Source organism: Vombatus ursinus, unplaced genomic scaffold (assembly GCF_900497805.2).
Source record: "Vombatus ursinus unplaced genomic scaffold, bare-nosed wombat genome assembly UNPS02014768.1, whole genome shotgun sequence".
Lineage (NCBI taxonomy): Eukaryota > Metazoa > Chordata > Mammalia > Diprotodontia > Vombatidae > Vombatus > Vombatus ursinus.
The window spans coordinates 13,702,392-13,722,144 of NW_020954546.1; the positions used below are offsets into that span (position 1 = coordinate 13,702,392).

Genomic DNA, 19,753 nt, shown 5'->3' on the forward strand with positions numbered 1-19,753 from the left:
CTGCCCTATGCCTGTTGAATAATGTTCAAAATCCTTGGTTTGGCATTCAAGACTCCCCTACATTTTTGCCCTCTTTCCCCACACACTATTGTCCTGTTATACTGAGCTATTTTTCCTTACACATACATGTCCATTAGTTTCTGGTCTCCAACCTTTCTTAAGCAATTTTCTCTAACTACTGTGCCTTCCTTCCTTCCAAAGCTAGCTCCCTATTCATCAGGCCATGCTGTCTGTTCAAAGGATCCTTCCATCCTTTGAGACCCAGGGGAGATGCTACCACTACCAGTATACATTCTCTGACTCCTCCTTCCCACCCTCTACTTCTTGAAATGAATTATAGAATCTCAGAATTGAGAAGGTGCTCAGAAGACATCTAGCCCAACCCGTGCCTGTCTAAGAGTCTTGCCTACCACACACCCAGTGGATGGTCATTCAGCATCCAGGGAGGGGGAACCTACTTCCTGATATAGCCCACTTCCTTCTGAGACAGCCCAGTACTTCCTGAGATAGCCCACTCATTGTTTTACTTGTGGACCCTTCCAGCTGTTAGAAAGTTTCTCCTTAAATGGAGCAGAAATCTGCCCCTGAAGCATTCCCCTCCAGTGTTCCCAGCTCTGCCCCACTGGGGTCAAATAGAACACAACAATTTCCCACTTCTACACCCATGACAACCTTTCAGAGACAGCTATTCTGTCTCCCTGACCAAGGCTGTTTTTCTCCAGGCTAAACATCCCTCATTTCTTTCATCCAATCCTTATATGGCAAGATCTTGAGGCCCAACACTGTCCTGGTCACCCTTCTCTGGACCTTCTCCCACTTATCAGCATCCTTCCTAAATGATGATGCTCACAGTGGAACCCAGCACTCCAGCTGTGGCCTGACCAGGGCAGAGGCTCTTTCTTCTCCCTGGATCTGGTCACTGTGCCTCTTGGGGCAGCCCAAGGTCAAATGAGCTTTGGGAGCCTGTCACACCCCACTGTTAATTCCAGGAAGCCTCTCCAACCCCCTTTCAGACAAGTGGCTGTCTAGTTGCACCTCCCCCATATCATACATTTAAGCCAAGAGTAAGATATCACATTTATCCTGATTAAATGTCTTGTTATTAAATGTCATCCCAACACTTTGTCGAGATCTCTGTCAAGATCTTCACGGATCCTGCTTCTGCCATCTCATATTAACTGTTGTTTTCATCTTGGCAATGATGGTTCCTCACTCTGGCCTCCCATATGATACTCAGAGCCGCTCACATGTTCCAAGTAGAGTCTGTATTAGACTAAAATTGTGTATAGTGCCTCATGTATGTGTATATATGTGTGTGTATGTGTGTGTGTGTGTGTGTGTATATACAGAAAGAAGGACAGACAAATAGGATAGCTTTGAAAGTGACTCGAATTTAACATACACTTAAAAAGAAGTGACCTTCATGTAAGAGAGATTCTCTGTTTCATGTACAACCTTTTCTTTCTGTTCTGTTCTGTATATGGAAGTGTGCTTTTTCAGCTGATATTTTTTAAGTGAACTTGATTTTATAAATAGGGAAAGATAAGCATATATGGGATAAATCTGGGATAGGGAGAAGGACTGGATATGGAATTTCACTGGTGCCATGAAGTCGTACATGAGCAAAATTCCTCTACCGATGCAGGTTGGCACCTGCTTTGCCACTTACAGTCTTACAGAGTTGACTGTAACGCTAAGAGGGTATGAGACTTGGCCAAGGTCAAACTGCCAGGAAATGTCAGAGGCCAGGCTCGGGCCTGAGATTTCCTGGCTCTGAGACAAGCCCCCTCCACACTAGGCCGTGCTGGCTGTACAGATATATACAGAATAAAAGATGAAATAAATCCAGGGTAGTTAGGGAGGGAGGGCACCATCAGTTGGGGGAATCCAAAGGGGCTTTGAGTAGAAAATGGTGCTTGCATTGCATCTTGAAGGAAGAGACAGAGTCTATGACCAGGAAATAACAATTAGCAACTTCATTAACTTGGGGTGCAATTTAGATTCCTCTTTTTGAACCTGATCACCTGTTAACTGATCTTTCCTTTTAAAAAATCCTTCACTGTGTGACTCTGGTCAAGTCACTTAACCCCAATTGCCTCAACAGAAAAAAAAAGACTCAGTTTAAAAAATCCTTCGGGGGTCAGTTAGGTTGCACAATGGGTAGAGCACTGGCTCTGGAGTTAGGAAGACCTGAGTTCAAATCTGGCCTCAGACACTCACTAGCTAGCTGTGTGACCCTGGGCAAGTCACTTAACTCCCACTGCCTCCAAAATTAAAAAAAAAATAAGCAACAGAAACAACATAAAAATCCTTCAGTAAAGGACAATGTTTTTGGATTGCCAAAATGTAATTAAGTTACATAGGGTCTCATTGAAGCTGCACAAGATTCTTTTCACAAGAGATGGGGGTATACAACCTGATTCCTAGAATTTGCCAATTATTCTTTCCTGCTGTTTCTGTAAGTCACAACAAACTATATAATACCAGATATTTATAGGAATTGTTATCTGCTATCCCCTTATAAAACTAGCCAGCCTTTGGTTGGCAGATCAGACCATCATTCTCTCCATAACCTCTGTCTCTCTCTCCTTCTATCTTCTCATCAGGCAGGTGAGGATGGGAAAGAGGATGCTCCATCCAACAGCCTGACAAGGTGACGTGGGTCACACCATCCAACAGAAGGCCAGGTACCAGCCTGCTCTCTGTACTACACAACCATGCTGAAGCCCAGTGGGCTGAAGATCCCCAACCGGGGAGGAAAGCACTCCAGCCCTGTGGGCCGAACCTCTTCTGGGTCATCCTCGGCTGTGGCCACTACCGGCTCTAAGGAAGGTAAGAGAAAATCCAACCACTGGCTGAGAACCTGCTTTGGGGATTTTGGCAAAAAGAAGACTGGCAGGCGATGGAACAGTGAGATGGAAAATCCCAGGACGTGGTGCGAGAAGGGCCCAGGAGAGGGTGTTCATCCCAGTTTTGTGCCTTTAGAAAAAGTTATGTAACACACAGAGATAATTTCTGGCAGCATCAGAGCATCGAAAGTTCGCCACAGCAAACCAAAGTTCCTCCTGCTTCAATATAACCTTATTTCTTCTTGTTTTTATGTATGCATTTTCTTTGTAGGCTTAAAGGTGACCAAATTATCCCTTAACTTCCTCTTGTCCAATATTCTGACTTTGCATCCAATAGAATGTTAGCTGGAGTGGACCTAGCAGGCCATCGTGTCCAGCCCCCTCATTTTACAGGTGAAGAAACTGAGGCCCAGAAAGGTCACCAGGGTCACCTGGTTAATAAGTACCTGTGGTGGGTTTTGAATCCAAGCCCTCCCAACCCTTCAGTACAGTATCCTAGCTAGCATACCACACTGCTTTCCTCATTTTACAGAGAAGGGAAATGAGTCAATTGAGTGTGACGGATGTGATCTGTCTCCCTCTGGGCAAAGTCTGAACTAGATCTCAGGTCCATGCAACCTTCTTTTCAGCACCTCGTGCTCCTCCTCACACCTATTTTCTATCCTTTTGGCTGCGATGGTTTCATTCCTCTGATGATCATTATTATATTTAATTAAATAATAATAATAATAGCATTTATGTAGTGTTTTAAGGTTTGCAGTCTTTTAGAAATCTTGTCTCATTTGAGCCTTACGATAAGCCCTGTGGGATTTGAAAATCATCTAGAGATTCTCAGAGATGGAGGTTAGGAAGGACAAGAGTGGACAAACGCACATAGGTGGGAGATCAAATGTTGCGTATGGGAAACAGTGAATAGACCAGTTTGGCTGAAAAGTAGAACTCCTGATGAGCATGATGCGTGGAGGTGGGAAACAGACGCAGCGCTTTGCTAACTAGGAGCAGGCTGACTTGGCCATAGCGATGCTGGTTTGGTCATTTCTCTGGGTGGGCCTCAGTTTCCTCATCTGTAAAATGAGGAGCTGGACAAGATGGCATCTGGGGATCATGGCTATGGCCCCTGGATGACCTCCAAAGAGGAAGGAAGGCTTGGTGGTGGCTTCTCGGTCAGAACAGACTCCAGAATGCCCTGGGCTGTCTCCTTAGTTCCTGCCCCCAGACTCTTGGGCAGAAGAGACCAGAGGCCTGATGCTGCCAACGCCCCTTCTCAAACACTCCCCCTGGGGCGTTGGCCTGGCAAGTGGGTGGCAGGAGACACCGGTGTGGCCCTGCCAGGTCCACGGCAGCCATCTGCCGCCTTGGGGACGCTGAAGCAGGGAGAGATCAAATCCTTTATTTGATTTTGCTCCTCATTTGGGGGGATCTCTCCCTTTACAAATTTGAGGAGTCAGTAACACTCTGGGCTGGGCTGGAGGGGAGGGAGAGAACAGCTGGTTAGGCCCCAGGACCCCAGGGAATTTAAAAGAAAAAGAAAAAAAAACCTTTTGTGATCCCCCGGCTCATGTGACAGCAGCATTGACCCTCCCCGAAACTGAGGCAGCAGGTGAACCCTTCAGGGGAAGAGCAGGGAAGGCAGATGGCTTCTGCCTCCCTTCCCCTCTCCTATTTCCTTCCGTCTACCCCTTTCCCTCTTCCTTTCTCTCTCCTGCCTCCTTTGACATGGGCTCCAGATGAAAGACATCCCCGCTCTGGGGTTTCTCAGGCTCTACTGTCTTCCACCCTGCCCCCTAATGTCTTGTATAGACTTCATATCTACTTCTGCTTGGACATGTTACCTCCCATAATAGAGGGCAAAGTCCATGAGGGCAGGGACTATTTCGAATCCGTCTGTACCTCCAGCATCTAGCACTGGGCCTGACACGTCCCAACCAGATGCTTGACTGAGCAGTCAATCACCAACTGGGTGGGAGTGAGGTCAGCAAAAGCTCCCAAGAGAGGGGAGTAAATCGTTGAGTTGTTTTATTGGCTCAATTTATTGAGAATTTATTAAATGCTTGTTGAATTGAATAGGTAGAAATTCAGAGATGAAGGAGGATGTTCTGGGTCAAGGGAAGAGCATGAGGGAAGGCAGGAAGGCCATTTGGGCCAGATTGTAGTATGCATGAGTATTGGGTAGTAAAGGGAGGATTGTGCCAGATTGTGGAGGGCTTAGAAGGCCAGCCACAGAAGTCTGAGCTTTATGCAAGAGGCAATATGGAGCTATTGCAGAGTTTTGAGCAGACGAGTGCCCTAACCAGCCTACGAATAAGAAAGGTAAGTTGTATGAAGGACGGATTGGAGAAAGGAATGGAGCAGAGAGAGGTAGGACATCTCATGCTTGGAGGCTTTTATAGTGAAAAACACCTTGAGAACAGAGAGGCAAGAGATATGGGGGAAGTAGGTTTGATGGGACTTGAGAACTAACTGAAAATGAGACATGAGCATGAGACAGAAGCACAGGCACCGGTTTTGGAGTCAGAGGACTTCAGGATCAAATTCTGTCTGTGTGACCTCAAGTAAGTCTCTTTACATCTCTGGGCCCCAGTTTCCTCATCTGTAAAAGGGGATGCTTGGGCTTTGGCATCTCCTCCAGTGATAGAGCTATGGTCTTATACAGAGGTATGGTGTGTGATGGACCAAATGCAGAGAGGGAGGTAGCTGGGGGATTGTGGAACATGGCTCTGGAGTTGGGAAGACCTGCCTCTGACACCTACTGGCTGTGTGATCCTGGACAAGTCACATGCATCTCATTGCCCTTATGTAATTCTCTGAGGTTATAAGTTGAAGGACAGGTGCTAATCAGCTCTGGTAGAAGGAGTTTCTCATAGGAAATTCTCTACCCTGATGGAATCTCTGGTCCAGTCCTCTCCAGAGTGAGTCAAAGATGGTAGCAAGGATTGCAATAAGGGGGACTGGAAGAATATGGAGGCCATGGATAGAAACAGTGATGTCAGAGGGAAGAACAGATTTGGGGGGAGAGAGACCAGGCCCAATTGTGGGCGTGTTGAAGGGATGGATGCTCAGGGGGAGGAGACCCACTGGAGGTGGCTAGAGATGTGGGTGTGAGTGTTGGGATTGGTGGGAGATCTGGGAGCCATCTGGGGAAAGAAAAGAGTTCAAGCCCCAGGACTGAATGAGCTTACTAATGAGAGAGAATGTGGGAAGCCCAGAATGGAGCCTTGGAGAAATACCCATTATCATCATTTGGCAAAAGAACAGAGAGTTCAGGGAGGTGTCTTATGTTTCATTGGGTCCACCACAAGGATGAGTACACAGTAGGATCATAAACTCAGAGCCAGAAGGGACCTCAGAAGTCATCTACTCTGACCACCTCATTTCATTTTACAGGTGAGGAAACTGAGTCCCAGAAAGAGATTAAATGACAGACAGTAATTGTCAGGGCTGGGATTTGAACTCAGGTCCACAGACTCCCAATCTAGAACTTTTTGCACTCAACTGCGCTACCTCTCCATGATGTAACAAAGACTTGTTGATTGACACCAATTAGCATTGCACAATTATTTTGCTGAGCAAATGAGGCAGGGATCTAGGAGCTTAAAAATGATAGCTCTAGAAGGCTTTGTTCTGTGAAGTGTGGATTCAGCCAAAGGGCCACACTTGAGGACCTAGAGGGCCACATGTGGCCTCGAGTCTGCAGGTTCTCCACCTCTTCCATAGACCAAGTGAGGAACTACAAAGGAGGCTCATAAAGTCATACTTCGAGAGGCCATCCAGCTCAATCCTCTTGTTTTACACAGGAGATCATGGGGAATAATCATCAGAGGTGAGATCTGAACCCAGATCCTCTGACTGGCAGCTAGATGGTATAGGCAAGAGCTGAGTTCAAATGCAGCCTCAGATACTTATTAGCTGTGTGACCCTGGGCAAATCACTTCACTTCTGTCTGTCTGTTTCCTCAACTATAAAATGGGGATAATAATAGCATCTGCCTCCTACATGTTGTGAGGATCTAATTAGATGATATTTGTAAAACACTTAGCATAGTGGCTGGCACATAGTAGGTGCTTAATAAATACTTGTTTCCTTCCTTCTGATCCCAAATCCAGGACTACGGAGTCCTAAATTGGACTTCAGTCTCAAGCAGTACTAATAACACTTTGCATCTTTTTCAAAGCCCTTTCCCATGTACTGTTATTATATATTTAATTGAGAAGAGAGTTGAAGTCAATATAGTTAATGAGATCCCCAAGAGTAGAGAGGCATTTGGTAGAGTAGATGGAAAGTAGGTCTGGGAGCCAGAAAACTCTAGGTTTAAATCCTGTTTCTAGCCCACATTAGCTACATCTCCAAGGGCAAGTCTTTCTAAATAAAAGCTACAAAGACAAGGTGCATTGGTGGAAGGAATTTCCTCATCTGGGAGCTTCCAACATCAGTGAAGTCCCAATTCCAATTGATAATATAATGAAGTGTTATTAACAGAGTGTTATCTAAAAATTCACCATATTAAGCATTTGTTTATAAATCACTTTCCTCATAAAAGTCCTGAGGTGGCACTGCAAAGTTATCATTCCCATTTTACAGATGAGGAAATTGAAGCCCAGAGATATTAAGTGACTGGCCTGTGATCACACAGCTAGAAAATAAAAGAACTGGGATTTGAACCCAAGTTTTTTTCATCTTCTTTTTTTAAACATATTTTCATTTATTTTGTTAAATATTTCCCAATTGCAGGAAAAGTTTTAATATTCATTTTTAAACATTTTTAGTTCCAAATGCTCCCCCTCCCCCCTCCTTGAGAAGGCAAGCGATTTGATATTGGTCACACATGTGACATCATGCAAAACATATTTCTGTATTAGTCATGTTGCAAAAGAAAACAAAGAAAAAAAGAAAAATAGGGACAGTAAAAATAAGTATATGTGGATCTGCATTCAGACTCCATCAATTCTTTCTTTAGAAGTGGATAACATTTCTCATCATGAGTCCTTTGGAATTTCTTGGATCATTGCATTGCTGAGAAGAGTTAAGTCTGTCATAGTTGATTATGATACAATGTTGCTGTCACTGTATACAATGTTCTCCTGGTTCCGCTCACTTCACTTTGCATCAGTTCATGTTAGTCTTTCCAGGTTTTTATGAGAGCATCCCGCTCATCTTTCTTATAGTACAATAGTATTCCATTACATTCATATAACACAACTTGTTCAGCCATTCCCTAATTGATGGGCATCCCCTCAATTTCCAGTTCTTTGCCATCACATAAAGAGCTGTCATAAACACTTCTGTACATATAGCTCATTTTCCCTTTTCTTTGTTCTCCTTGGGATACAGCCTTAGTAGAGGTTTTGCTGGGTCAAAGAGCATGCACAGTTTAATCGTCCTTTGGACTTAATTCCAAAATGTTCTCCAGAATGAACCCAGGTATTCTGACTTCAGTTCTTTCATGGGTGCCACATATCTCTCCCCCTACAACGTGTCCTTTACATATTATCCCATTCCATTCTCACCACTTCCTGAGAGAGAGGTTAGGCTGCATACCCATTTGACAGATAATAGAACAGAGATCCAAAAAGTATGACTATTAAAAAGAATACTGAGCTTAGATTTGGGACTCAGATCTAGCTCCTCATTAGTTGAATGACCCTGGGCAAGTTACTTCATCTCTCTGGGCCTCCTCTTCCTCATCTGAAAAAAAAATGGAGATGTAAGGCTTGTAATCTGATAAGTATTTATTAAGTACCCACTCTATGCAAAGAACTGTGCTCTAGGGAACGAGGACCAAAGGAAAAAAACACTCCCTACCTCCCTGGGCTTGTGAGGAAAGTGCCTTGTAAATTGTAAAATGTTCTATAAATGAGAGTGACTGTATTCTTTATTATTATAAATTACTAAAATATCAATAATAGCTAGTGTTTATATAGCATTTTAAGGTTTGCAAGACTCTTTACCAATATTATCTCACTTTATTCTCATAACCACCTTGGGGGTAGGTGCTATTAATTGCCCTATTTTACAGAGAAGGAAACAGATCAACAGAGGTTAAGTGACTTGCCCAAGGTCACATAGCTAATAAATGTCTGAGGCCAGATTTGAACTCAGATCTTCCTGATTCCAGGTCCTGGATTCTATCCACTGCATCAACTAGCTGCCCCCAATGAATGAATGACAAAGCATTTATTAAATACTTATAAAGTCCCAAAGACTGTGCTAAGGATTGGGCATGAAAAGACAAGAAATCACGACAGTCCCTGACCTCGAAGAGCTTCCATTCCAATGTAAAGGGGAGCTTGAAAGGGAGGGGCATGATGCTGATAAGGTTTGGACAGCTCACCAGAAGAGCCAGGGTCCTGGTGGAAGGGGTATAGGGAAGATGAGGTTGATGACCCATTAAATTGTAAGCTCTTTGAAGGCAAGGACACTTATTTGCGACCCTAGCTGCTTCACATGGTACCTAACACATAGTAGGTGCTTATTAAATGTTTCTTGAATTGGTTGGAGTGGAGTTGACAATTTGGGAAATCGACACGGTTGGTTCTCACCTCTTTTGATGATGTTCAGATAGAAATGGTTCTTTTCGTTCAGTGTTCTGCAGACTATTTCACAGTTGGCTAAAATTGACTGCTTTTAGCCATTGAATAAAAATAATTCTCCCGATGACAATGATGATGCAGCTTGCTGGAAGTTCCGCAGCTCACTTAGCGGAGAGCTCAGGCTGAGATGTGGCTTCCTTCTTCTTCTTCATCCAAGGCTTCACATGTTGTCCCTCTCCCTCCAGTTTGGAGCCAGGCCTTTGCAAAGGGCAGGGAGACTCCCAGCCCTGCAGATGAGTGTTAGGAATTCCCCAGCTGGGCCTACTCACTCCTTCCTCTAATCCTCAGCAGCACAATGGCATCCCCAGGGAATAGAATCAATTACTGAACCTAGAAAGGTTCTCGCTCTTAGTACAGAGGATAGAGCCCTGGGCCTGGAGTCAGAGGACCTAAGTTCAGATGCTGCCTCTGCTGTGTGACTCTGAACAAGGCGCTTCACTTTTCCCTGCCTTGCTTTCCTCATCTATAAAATGGGGATAATAATAGCACCTCTCCTCCATGAGATAATATTCGTAAAAACACTTTGCAAACCTTAAAGTTCTATATAAATGCTAGCTATTATTATTTTCCTCTATACCATATGGTAGGGAATGGGCCCAAGTGCCAAGAAACACTTTAAAACTCTGAGGTTTTCTACTCCTTTCCCTCTGCCTCCCTCTCTGAACCACATCCTAAACTTTTTAATAAAAATCTTGACAAGTAAACCCAAGCGGAGCTTTTATACGGCTAGAGTAGCAGGGTTGCCTTCTAATGGCTCTTTGCTGCCGCCACTGAGAACCCGGCTTTATCGATCCCTCCATAAGAGGCATGTTGATGAGAGCTCCGGGCCGGGCCTCTTCAGGAGGGATGTGACGACGAGTGGATGCTCCATGGGTAGCTGGCTCTGCTCTTTCAAGGGTAAGACCTCCTTTCATCTCCATTGCTTTCTATGCTAGGAGCCGGTCAGGCTGGAGGTTTTATGGGGGAAGCCAGAATGGAAGAAACATCGTGGAGCTTGATGTGGGTGGTGGGGAGAGAGGATACTGGAAGCCCTTTTCCTGTGGCTCCAACGTGGTTTTTTGTCTGCATGGATGATGGACTCAGGTCGTGCCCAGAGCATCCCTGATAGGTAGCTGGCACAGGTGGGCTTGATTTTGGTTACGCCTTGAGGTAGGCTGTGTCCCTTTGGGGAAGGGGTAGGGGGTGATGGCTGGTATTGATTCAGCGATTAATGCTCTCTCATGGAGGCTGGTAGCAAGGTGTTTGGAGAGACTGAGGATCAGAGGGCTAGCTGGAAACTCTTGGTTTGTTCTTAGAAGAATGTTCAGGGATAGGAAGGGTCTCTAAATCTGGAACATCAAACTGGGTCTCCTGCCCTTCCCTGCTTAGAGACAGCAGCCCATTTGGGGGGATTCCCTCCTTGTTCTCTGCCAGGCCTCCTCTCCCTTCTTCTGCCTGGGAATAGCTCCTCGAATATCAGAGAATCCAGACCTTGCTGATTTGGCCTGGGCTCTGGGGTTTCTGAGAAACCTTTCTTGGTGTTGCTTAGGACAGGACCCTCTAGCAAGCCACAGCATAGATCTGTGACCTCAATGCATCTCCACCCAATTTCCAGGGAGCCAGGACCCCCTTCTTGAGTGAACGCTGCAAGTCAGAGACCTGGACTGAAGGTCAATGTAACCTTGAGTAAGGAGTGAAGAGCCTGGGAGCGTGCCCAGCGAGTGCCACCCGACAGTACCATTAGGCCCCTTCCCTATGCGGCCCATCTTCTTCCCCTCATCCTAAGCATGGACTGTCCCCTTGAGGATGCGATGTTTGGAGGAACAAGGTTAAGAGTGGAGGATTAGGAGGCCTCTTGGGGCTGAGCTTAGTCAGGGAAAAGATCAAGGTCCTTCCTTGTCCTGCTGACCCTTGGGATTTCTCCTGTTCGCCTCCTTGATCCCGTCTGGCAGCCCCAAGGACCGTGGAGCCCCACAGCTGCTCGCAGACAAAGCCATCCACTGGGTCAGGTTCCCAACTCCCCGCCTTCCTTTAAACCTCAGCCCTTCCCTGTGTTCAGCTGATGTTGGGGTTTAAGCTTGATGCCTGCAATAAATCCTCCTCGCTCTTGAATTACTTAGGCAGAGATCAGGAGCATCTGGGAAGGAGTCCATCACTTCAGTGTGCTTACAGATTCTTTTTTTTAAGATGCGGCCAATATTCAAATAGCCAGGGGCCAGTTTATACAGCCATGGGCTCCTCACGACCCCCTTCCCTGCTTGTCCTCTCCCTTGGCCAGCATCCACACTTTAACTCTTGTCTTGCCTTAGACCCCATTCAAGGCTACCTTCCCTTAGATGCCATTCAAGGCTGGACTGAGGAGGTGAAGCTCAAAGTGGTTAATTTGCTTTGGGGGTTTGAAAAGTCAGAATCATAGGTCCCTAGAATGCCAGCTGGAGGGGACTTTAGAACATAGAATGTTCGAATATAGAACATCAGGTTTGGGGACGGATCTTGGGACATAAAATGTCGAAACGTTGAACGTCAGAACCAGAAGCAACCTAAGACTGCAGAATGTTGCCACAGAACAAGGGAAGAGGCCTTAAACATGGGATGTGAATGTTGTATTATAGAATATCAAAGAACCTATGAATGTAGACTCCTGGGAGATAGGGTAATACGGTGGAAAGAATGCTAGCCTCGGAGAAAGCGTTCAGATGCTGGGTTTACACTAGCTCTGTGGTGTTAGCCTCTCTGAGCCTCAGTTTCCTCATTTATAAATTGGTGATAATAGCACTTGTGATATCTACCCGATAGACTTGCTGAAATATGCTGGGGATGGAACAAAGGGAGGAAAGGGCCGGGAGAAAAGCAATTTGTAAGTCTTAACTGCTATGGAAGTGTGCGTTGTTAATAATAATCATAGGATTATAACTCTGGAGCTGAAAGGGATCTCAGGGTTATTTAACCCTCCCATTTTACAGATGAGGAAAGCAAGGCCCAGCAAGGTTGATATGATCTGCCAAAGGTGGGATTTGAACCCATGTCCTCTGACTCAATCCAATGCCTTTCTCATTGCACTGAGCTACAGGAATGGCAGAATGTCAGTTAGGAGGGGCCTTAGAATGGAGTTTGTCAGAGCTGGGGGGCACCTTAGAGTTCTTCCAATCCAAGTGCCTGATTTTACCGGGGAGGAAACAGAGGCCCAGGGAAGGTGAAATTACTTGAGGTCAAACGACCAGTTATTGATTGCTACAGTGCTGGGTGGGTTTCGTCTTCCCAGCTATGGCCTCGCTGCTCAGTGGGTCTGACCATTGTAGGACTGTGCCTGCCTTCGCTAATAGGAGCCTGGGGGAGGGGGAGGGCAGGGGAGCCTCTGCAAAGATCGACAGAGCTAAGTCAAGTTGAACTCCTCAAGGGCTGGTGCTTTCCCAGAGAGACCTTGACCGTAGCAGCTGTTGAAACAACTGGCCCATGTTCTTGGAGATCATATTATCTAGGGGTGGGGGCAGCCGGGGAAGGGGAAAGCTGGGGGATAGAAGATTACCTGGGGACCCAGATTCGCTGAAATGAGCTGAGGATGAAACAGATGGATGGAGGAACAGCTGAGACTATCCGGGGCCTCCCCAGCTCTGAGCTTCCTTGCCTCCACCAGGGACCCTTTCTCTTTGTCTCTGATCTGGACCGGGAGCAGGTAGGAGAGAAGGGACCCTTTCTTGGGTTCAGGGGCAGGAGGGAGGAAAGGGAGCTGTCAGTCTGGGAATGGGAGGAGGTGAATAACCATTTGGCCTAGAGTGGCTGCAGATCTGGCCAGTCTGGAGGATGGTGGGGCTGGAGCTGGGAAGACTGGGGCTAGAGGCAAATGGGAGCGGCTGGTGGGGGCAAAGCAGAAAGATTTCTGATTTGCTACTGCTCTGTCCTTTGCCTGCCCAGGAACGTGCAGTGCTCAGGAAAGAAAGCCCTGACTCCTCTGCCTCACATTTGAAGCCCTCCAAAACTGGCTCCCAAGCTGCCTTTCCAGCCTTATATAATAATAATAACAATAACAATAACAATAATAATAATTTACATGACACTTTAAGGTTCACAGAGTGTTTTACCTGTATTACCTCATTTGTTACTCACAAAAACCCCGGGAGGTACTATTATTATTCTGTTAATACCATTTTACAGATGATGAGACTAAGGCAAGTTAAATGACTTGCCCAGGGTTTCCTAGCCAGGAGGATTCTGAGGCAGGATTTGAACTCAGATCTTCCCGACTCTAAGTCCGGTGTTCACTACCTAGCTCCCTTCTCTGCTACATTCCTCTCCCTACCCTCTGCTGCAGTGAAGCTGTATAACCTGTTCTTCACACCGGCCATGCTCTTTTCCAGTTTCCATACCTTTGCTCATGCGGGTCCCCTGCCTGGAATGCCCTCCCTTCTCTCCCCTTTCTCTAAATCCCAGAGGTCCTTCAAGACTCAGCTGAGTCCTCCTTCTTCCACGAAACCTGCCAAGGTCACTGCAGCTGACACTGATGTCTGTGACCTTCCTTTGTCACAATGCAACATGTGATCAAAGCTATCTCTTGTCTTTTTCCCTTCCCTGGCTTTCATTGTTTCCCCAGGGAAGGCCTTGTCTCCTCACCTAGACAGGGAGGTCCCCAGGGCCAGGCCTTTCTGTGCCTAGTACCTAGTCTGGCCTGGGGCCAAGGCCAGGTGGGGTGATCTAAGGTAGCGTGGTGCAGTAGAAAGCCTCTGAGCATGTGGGTCAGACCCAGACTACTACTTACTACTTGTCTAACCTCAGGCCATGCAGCCTTCTCCTCTGGTCCTCAGTTTCCTTCTTTGTAACATGGACCAGATGTCCCTAAGACCTGTTGCTCTAAGTCTGTGTCCCTGTGAACTCTTCTGATGGGAGGCCAGAAGGCTGTGTGACTTCTCAGGGATCCGCCTGAAGTTGGGTCTCTCCTAGAGGTAACAATCTAATGATAATCACCAACAATTATATAGCACGGGGTGGGAGGGGGCGCTTAGCCTGGAATTCAGATTTCAGGGGATCTGTGAACTTGAAAAACATTCCATCTTTATGTCAGTGAAATTGGTTCCCTTTGTAAGCCTATGTAGGTTATTTTATGCATTAAAAACATCATTCTGAGAAGGGATCCATAAGTTTCCAGACTGACGAGGGGTCCAGGACATAAAAAAAAGGTTAGGAACCCCCATTTAGTGCCTTAAGGTTTATATCTGATGTTATTTTCTCTTCACATCAACTCTGTGATCATCCCCATTTTGCAGATGAGGAAACCAAGGCAGAAAGGGGTAAAATTACTTTCCCAGAATTGCCCAGCTAGTGTTCAAGGCAAGCTGTGAGCCCATGTCTTCCTGACTCCGAGTCTGGCATTTTGTCCCGTGTAAGCCATCTAGCTGGCCAGGCCAAAACTGGAAGTAACCTAGTCTCCTGAGGCCAGGGGAAATCTTCCATTTCCAAGTGCATCCACAAGGCCCTGCTGGCCACAGACAATGAGATCTAAGTGCACGATCTCATTGGTGTGGCTGGGGGGAGGGGAAGCTACTACACACCCATCAGTCCATCATCACGTCCTATTGGAGCAAAGCAAGCGACTCGCACTGTCATTAAAAGAGGCCGAAGCTTCCAGATCAGTACCCCAAGAGGCATTTCTTTTTTAAAAATGTATTAACTTCTTTTGTTTTTACATCAACTAAATTTTCCCGTGAAACCCCTTTCCCTCCTCCATCCCAAACGAGATGGTATTTGAAAAGTGTTTAGCACAGTGCTGGGCACATAGTAGACGTTATATAAATTCTCATTTCCTCCCTCTCTCCTTCCTTCCAGTCTTCTTTCCTTCTTTTCTTTTCTCCCTCCCTCCTTCCCTCCTTCCTTCCCTCTTTCCTTCCTCCCTCTCTTTCCTCCCTTCCTCACTTCCTCCCTTCCTTATTTCCTCCCTTCCTACCTCCCTTATAACAAAGAAAAAAGAAAAAAAGACAAATCAATAGAATCAATCAAAATATTGAAAAGTCCAGCAATATATGCAAAGTTTCAGGCCATGGGCTCACCCTACCCTGACCCTGCAAACAAGGGGAGGGCAGGGGAAAGTGTCTTCCTGTGTTATTTCAGTTATGATGCTTGGGAATGAGCTTCCTGATTTCTGTTCCAACTTCTCTAGCTTGAGGTCTCTGCTTCAGCCTCAGCATTCCCCTTCCACCCTACTGAATGGACTTGGGACTCCAGACCCTGAGCCCACCTGGCTTCCCATGTTCATTCTCCCCTAGATCCAGGCCCTTCTTCCCTAGGAGGAGCTTTCCTCTTAGACCCAGAGCAGCCAGCATGAGTCAGGGCCCCTCCCCCTCCTCCCTCTCCTGTCACACAGGATCCTCAAGATGGCGAGTCGGAGGTACATGGCAAGTGGCCACTTAGTTAGTTAAATTCTATTTGGTGTTGGGCCATTTGTGGTTTTTTTGGTAGGAGTGGAAAGAGCCCTGACTCTGAAGTTAGATGACCTGAGTTCACATTCCGGATGCTTATTACCTCTGTGACCTTGGGCAAATCATTAAACTCCCTGGGCCTCAGTTTCCTCCTCTGTAAAATGAGAGGTTGGACTAGATGTCCTCGGGGATCCCCTCCAGCTCTAGGCCTAGTGCCCTATTAGATGGTAAGTATTGTTGAGTTCATTAGCAGGGGTATGCCGCAACTTCCCTACACTTTGAGAATATCTGTTGTAAGAGATCTGGTTGGAGTAGGACCTGGCCCTGGGCAAAACTGTGAAATTGCCAAAATTTGGATTGAGTCTCCAGTAGTCTCCTCAAGTACAAGGTCTATCTTTTGCCTCTTTTTGTATACCCAATGCTTAGCCCGGTACCTGGAAATATACAGGCACTTAATAAATGTTTATTGATTGATTGATGAGTGAATCAGTGAGAAAGATGGAAAACCCTAGCTTCTCAAAGCCAGGTCCTGGGTGTCATGCAGGAGGCTGACGATATTGCTTACACATTTCAGATTTCTTATTTATTTGGGCTTTTTCATTTTGCCTCCAAGAAGGGAATTTTGGAAGGGTCTCTTCCTGACTAGATAAGGCAATAGCTTTCAGAGTTGTTCTCTTAGAATGGAGCTGATGATACTGAGAGCTTTTTCTGACGTCATGACTTTTTTCCCAGAAGGCTTACTCATAGGCCCTGGGGGAGCTGGGGAGTGTGGGCAGGAAGCAAAGACTGAGCTCTCCCCAGGAGCAGCAGGTAGGTGGCACTTTTCTATTCCTGGGCAGCTTGGTGATTCAGCGCGTGGACCCTTTGCACAAATGCCTAGAATGTGATTGGGCCCCATCTAAAGGTCAGTATGTGACAGTGGGATTAAGGGGTAGGAGGATGGAAAGGAGTTCCCCCATCTTAGTTACTGGGTCTAAATGGAGCTGAAAAAAAAAATACCCGTAATTTTCCCAGAAGCCAACTCAGAGGAAAAAAAAAAAAACCAAAACCGAAAACAAGGTGTGTGGGGGATTTCTTGCCTTATGCTTATCCTTTCCAAAATGAAACTGTAAATGAAAAAAAAGTTTTTCTAGAGTTTTTAGATTATTATTAATTTCCAGAGATGGAAGGGACTGTAGTGATCATCTCAGTCCAACCTCTTTGTTTTTAGGTGAGGAAACTGAGGCCCAGAAAGGGGATAGGATCTGTCCAAGGTCATCCAGGTGATAAGCAGGAAAACTAGAATCTGAATCATAGATTAGAATTATAGATTATATTATATATAAGATTATTGGTTATTAGACTATATTAGGTTATTAGATAATATATATTATTTAGATTAATTATATATTAGAATAGGATCATAGATTTAGAGTTGGGACTGTGGAAACCATAGAGTCTCATCCCCTTTTTTCATAGATGGGGAAACTGAGGACCAGAGAAGTTATGTGATTGACCCAATAAATGTATGAGGCAAGATTTGAACTCAGGTCTTCATAACTCCATATCTTGAAGAGTCTCCAAATCCAGTGGATTTAAAGAAAAAAATCTGAACAGAAACAGTCAACAAAAACAAATCTTTTCAATGAAAAGTAACCCCAAAAAATAATCCACCAGAACTCAGATCCAGAGCTGGAAGCAGCCTTAGAAGGTTACTTACTTTTAATTTAATTTTGTTCCAAGTACTCAGGGGTGTGCTTCCTTTCTTAGAAATCTTAATTGATACCATTTGTTTCTATAGCACATTCCTTTCTGAGTATATTCCTCCCCACTGTACCAAAGACCAAAAAAAAAAAAGCTTCAGCAAAACCAAACAGTTTATCAACCAAGTTTAATAGTATATACAGTGTTCCACACCCATAGTCACCCACCTCTCCAGTAACAGAAGGAATGTTGGTGTTTTCATCCATTCTCCAGGGTTGAGATTGGTTGATTATAATTATGCTATGCCCTGTGCTCCTTCGGGTTCTGATCACCTGCTCTGTCCTAAGCCCTGTGCCAAGTTATGTGTGGGATGGAGGAAAGCATGGGATGGAGCCTTGCATACCTAGTGGGTGGGAGGCTCATTACCATACTCTAGTTCTGCTGCTTACTAGTTATTTGGTGTAGTAACTTAATTCTTATGGGCCTTGGGTTCATCCACAGTAAAGAGAGGGTTCAATTAGATGGTCTCTAAGGTACCTCCCAGCTCTAAATCTATGATCTTAGAATTGATCTTGTTTCCCAGTAAGGGCAATCATGGAGACCCAAATGCCTTAGATTCTCAAAGAAAGGACGAGCTAATGAAAGTGTCAGGCATGGGTGGTCAGCAGAGGGCTGCTGCTAGGGGTGGAGGAGGGGAGCTGGGAAGATTGCTGCCAGAAAGAATTCCACAGTGGGAGCTGAGAGCTGCTCGCCAGCTGCTCGGGGGCCCCACAGCAAAGAGAAAGGGGGCCGTTGTGGAGAAAACATTTCAGCTCTGGGAAGCTTCACCTGGCAGCCAGGTGGGTGGGCTCTTGTTGGATTTAAAGAAAATGGTGCTTTCACTTTAAAAAAAAAAAAAGGCCACATTTGTCTTAGCTCTACCACTAGCTTGTTGTGTGATCTTGGGTGAGTCAGTTCCTCTCTGTGTGCCTCAGTTTCCTCTTCTGTAACAGGGAGGTAGGCTGGATCAGAGATCTCTCTCAGCCCTAACATTCTAGGGTAGAATAGGCATCTTTATCCTGCTATAGAATAGTCATGATAGCAACTCCCAGATCGGGCAACTTTTTCCTCTTGTATCTTGGCAACTTTTAGTGGTATCTTGTATCTTTGTATCTTTCCTCTTTTTTTCTATCTTTCCTCTTGTCTCTTTGCAACTTTTAGTCACATGAGGTGTGCTCTAGACCGGTCCAAGGTCACACAGCTAGTATGTATCAGAGATAGGATTTGAACCCAGGTCTTCCTGGCTTTCAGAGTAGCCCTCCACCCATCACGTCATACTGCCCCGTGGTGCTGCCATTCGGTGGTACTGATTATAATGTAGCAGACGTCATGGGAAGGCAGTGATTTTCCTGATATTACAACTTTTGATGATGCTGATTCAGCACACAATCCTGGCCAGGGAAACCTGATGAGGAGACAGTGCGGTGTAGTGGTTAGAGAGCTAGATTTGGCATCAGGCTGTGTCACCATGGAGAAGTTGCCTAAACCTCCCCGGGTCTCAGTTTCCCCCCAATAAAAGGCAAAGACTGGACAAGGTGTCTTTTCTGAGGTTCTTCCAGCCCAGCAATCCTGCCCCCAGAAGGGCTTGTTATCAGCTTAGAATTCTGACCTGCTCTCTTCCTGCTCCAGTGTGTGTTAGAGGAAGAGGTAGCCCCCAACTTCAGGAGACCACGGCCCCTTCCTGTGGCCTCTCCCAAGACAGGAGGAGGTTTCCCTTCCTTGTTGTGTTGGGCCAGCTCCCTAATGCCTGAAGCCCAGAGGTTACGGTTCACAGTTAGGAGTGGGCTGTAAAGGTCATGCCACCGGATGGGGCAGTCCCTCAGGCTTAGGACTGTGGCATGCAGGGGCTCCCAGGAAGGGGCCTGGCCTGGTCAGCAAGTGACCCCTGGATGGGAGATAGCTGGTCCTGGTCTCAGAGGCCTGAGAAGCAGGGTGGTGACTAGGGAGTGGCTAGACTCCCAGACTTGGGGGTCAGGAAAAGGGTTCCAATCCCACTAATGACATCAAATGGAAGGGAAGGGACAGAAAGGGAATAAGCATTTACAGAGTGCCTACTATGTGCCAGGTCTTTACAAATGTGTAATTCTGGGCAAATACCTTAATCTCTTTCAGCCTCAGTTGCTTCCTCTTTAAAATGGGGATAATAGTACATCTGCCTAACTCACAGGGTCATTAGGAGGTTCAAATGACAGAGTATGCTAGACTCAAA

At 45.9% G+C, this 19,753-nt stretch overlaps 1 protein-coding gene across 4 annotated transcripts in view; it reads left to right on the forward strand.

Moving 5' to 3' along the window:
• CLIP2 (CAP-Gly domain containing linker protein 2) overlaps positions 1-19,753 on the forward strand; it is a 128,054-nt gene that overhangs the window by 28,508 nt on the left and 79,793 nt on the right. For all 4 annotated transcript variants that reach the window (XM_027861794.1, XM_027861797.1, XM_027861795.1 and 1 more), the window contains one exon: positions 2,607-2,832. In XM_027861794.1, the coding sequence (XP_027717595.1) occupies positions 2,718-2,832 (115 nt within the window). In that variant the 5' untranslated portion in view covers positions 2,607-2,717. The remainder of the gene's footprint in view (positions 1-2,606; positions 2,833-19,753) is intronic.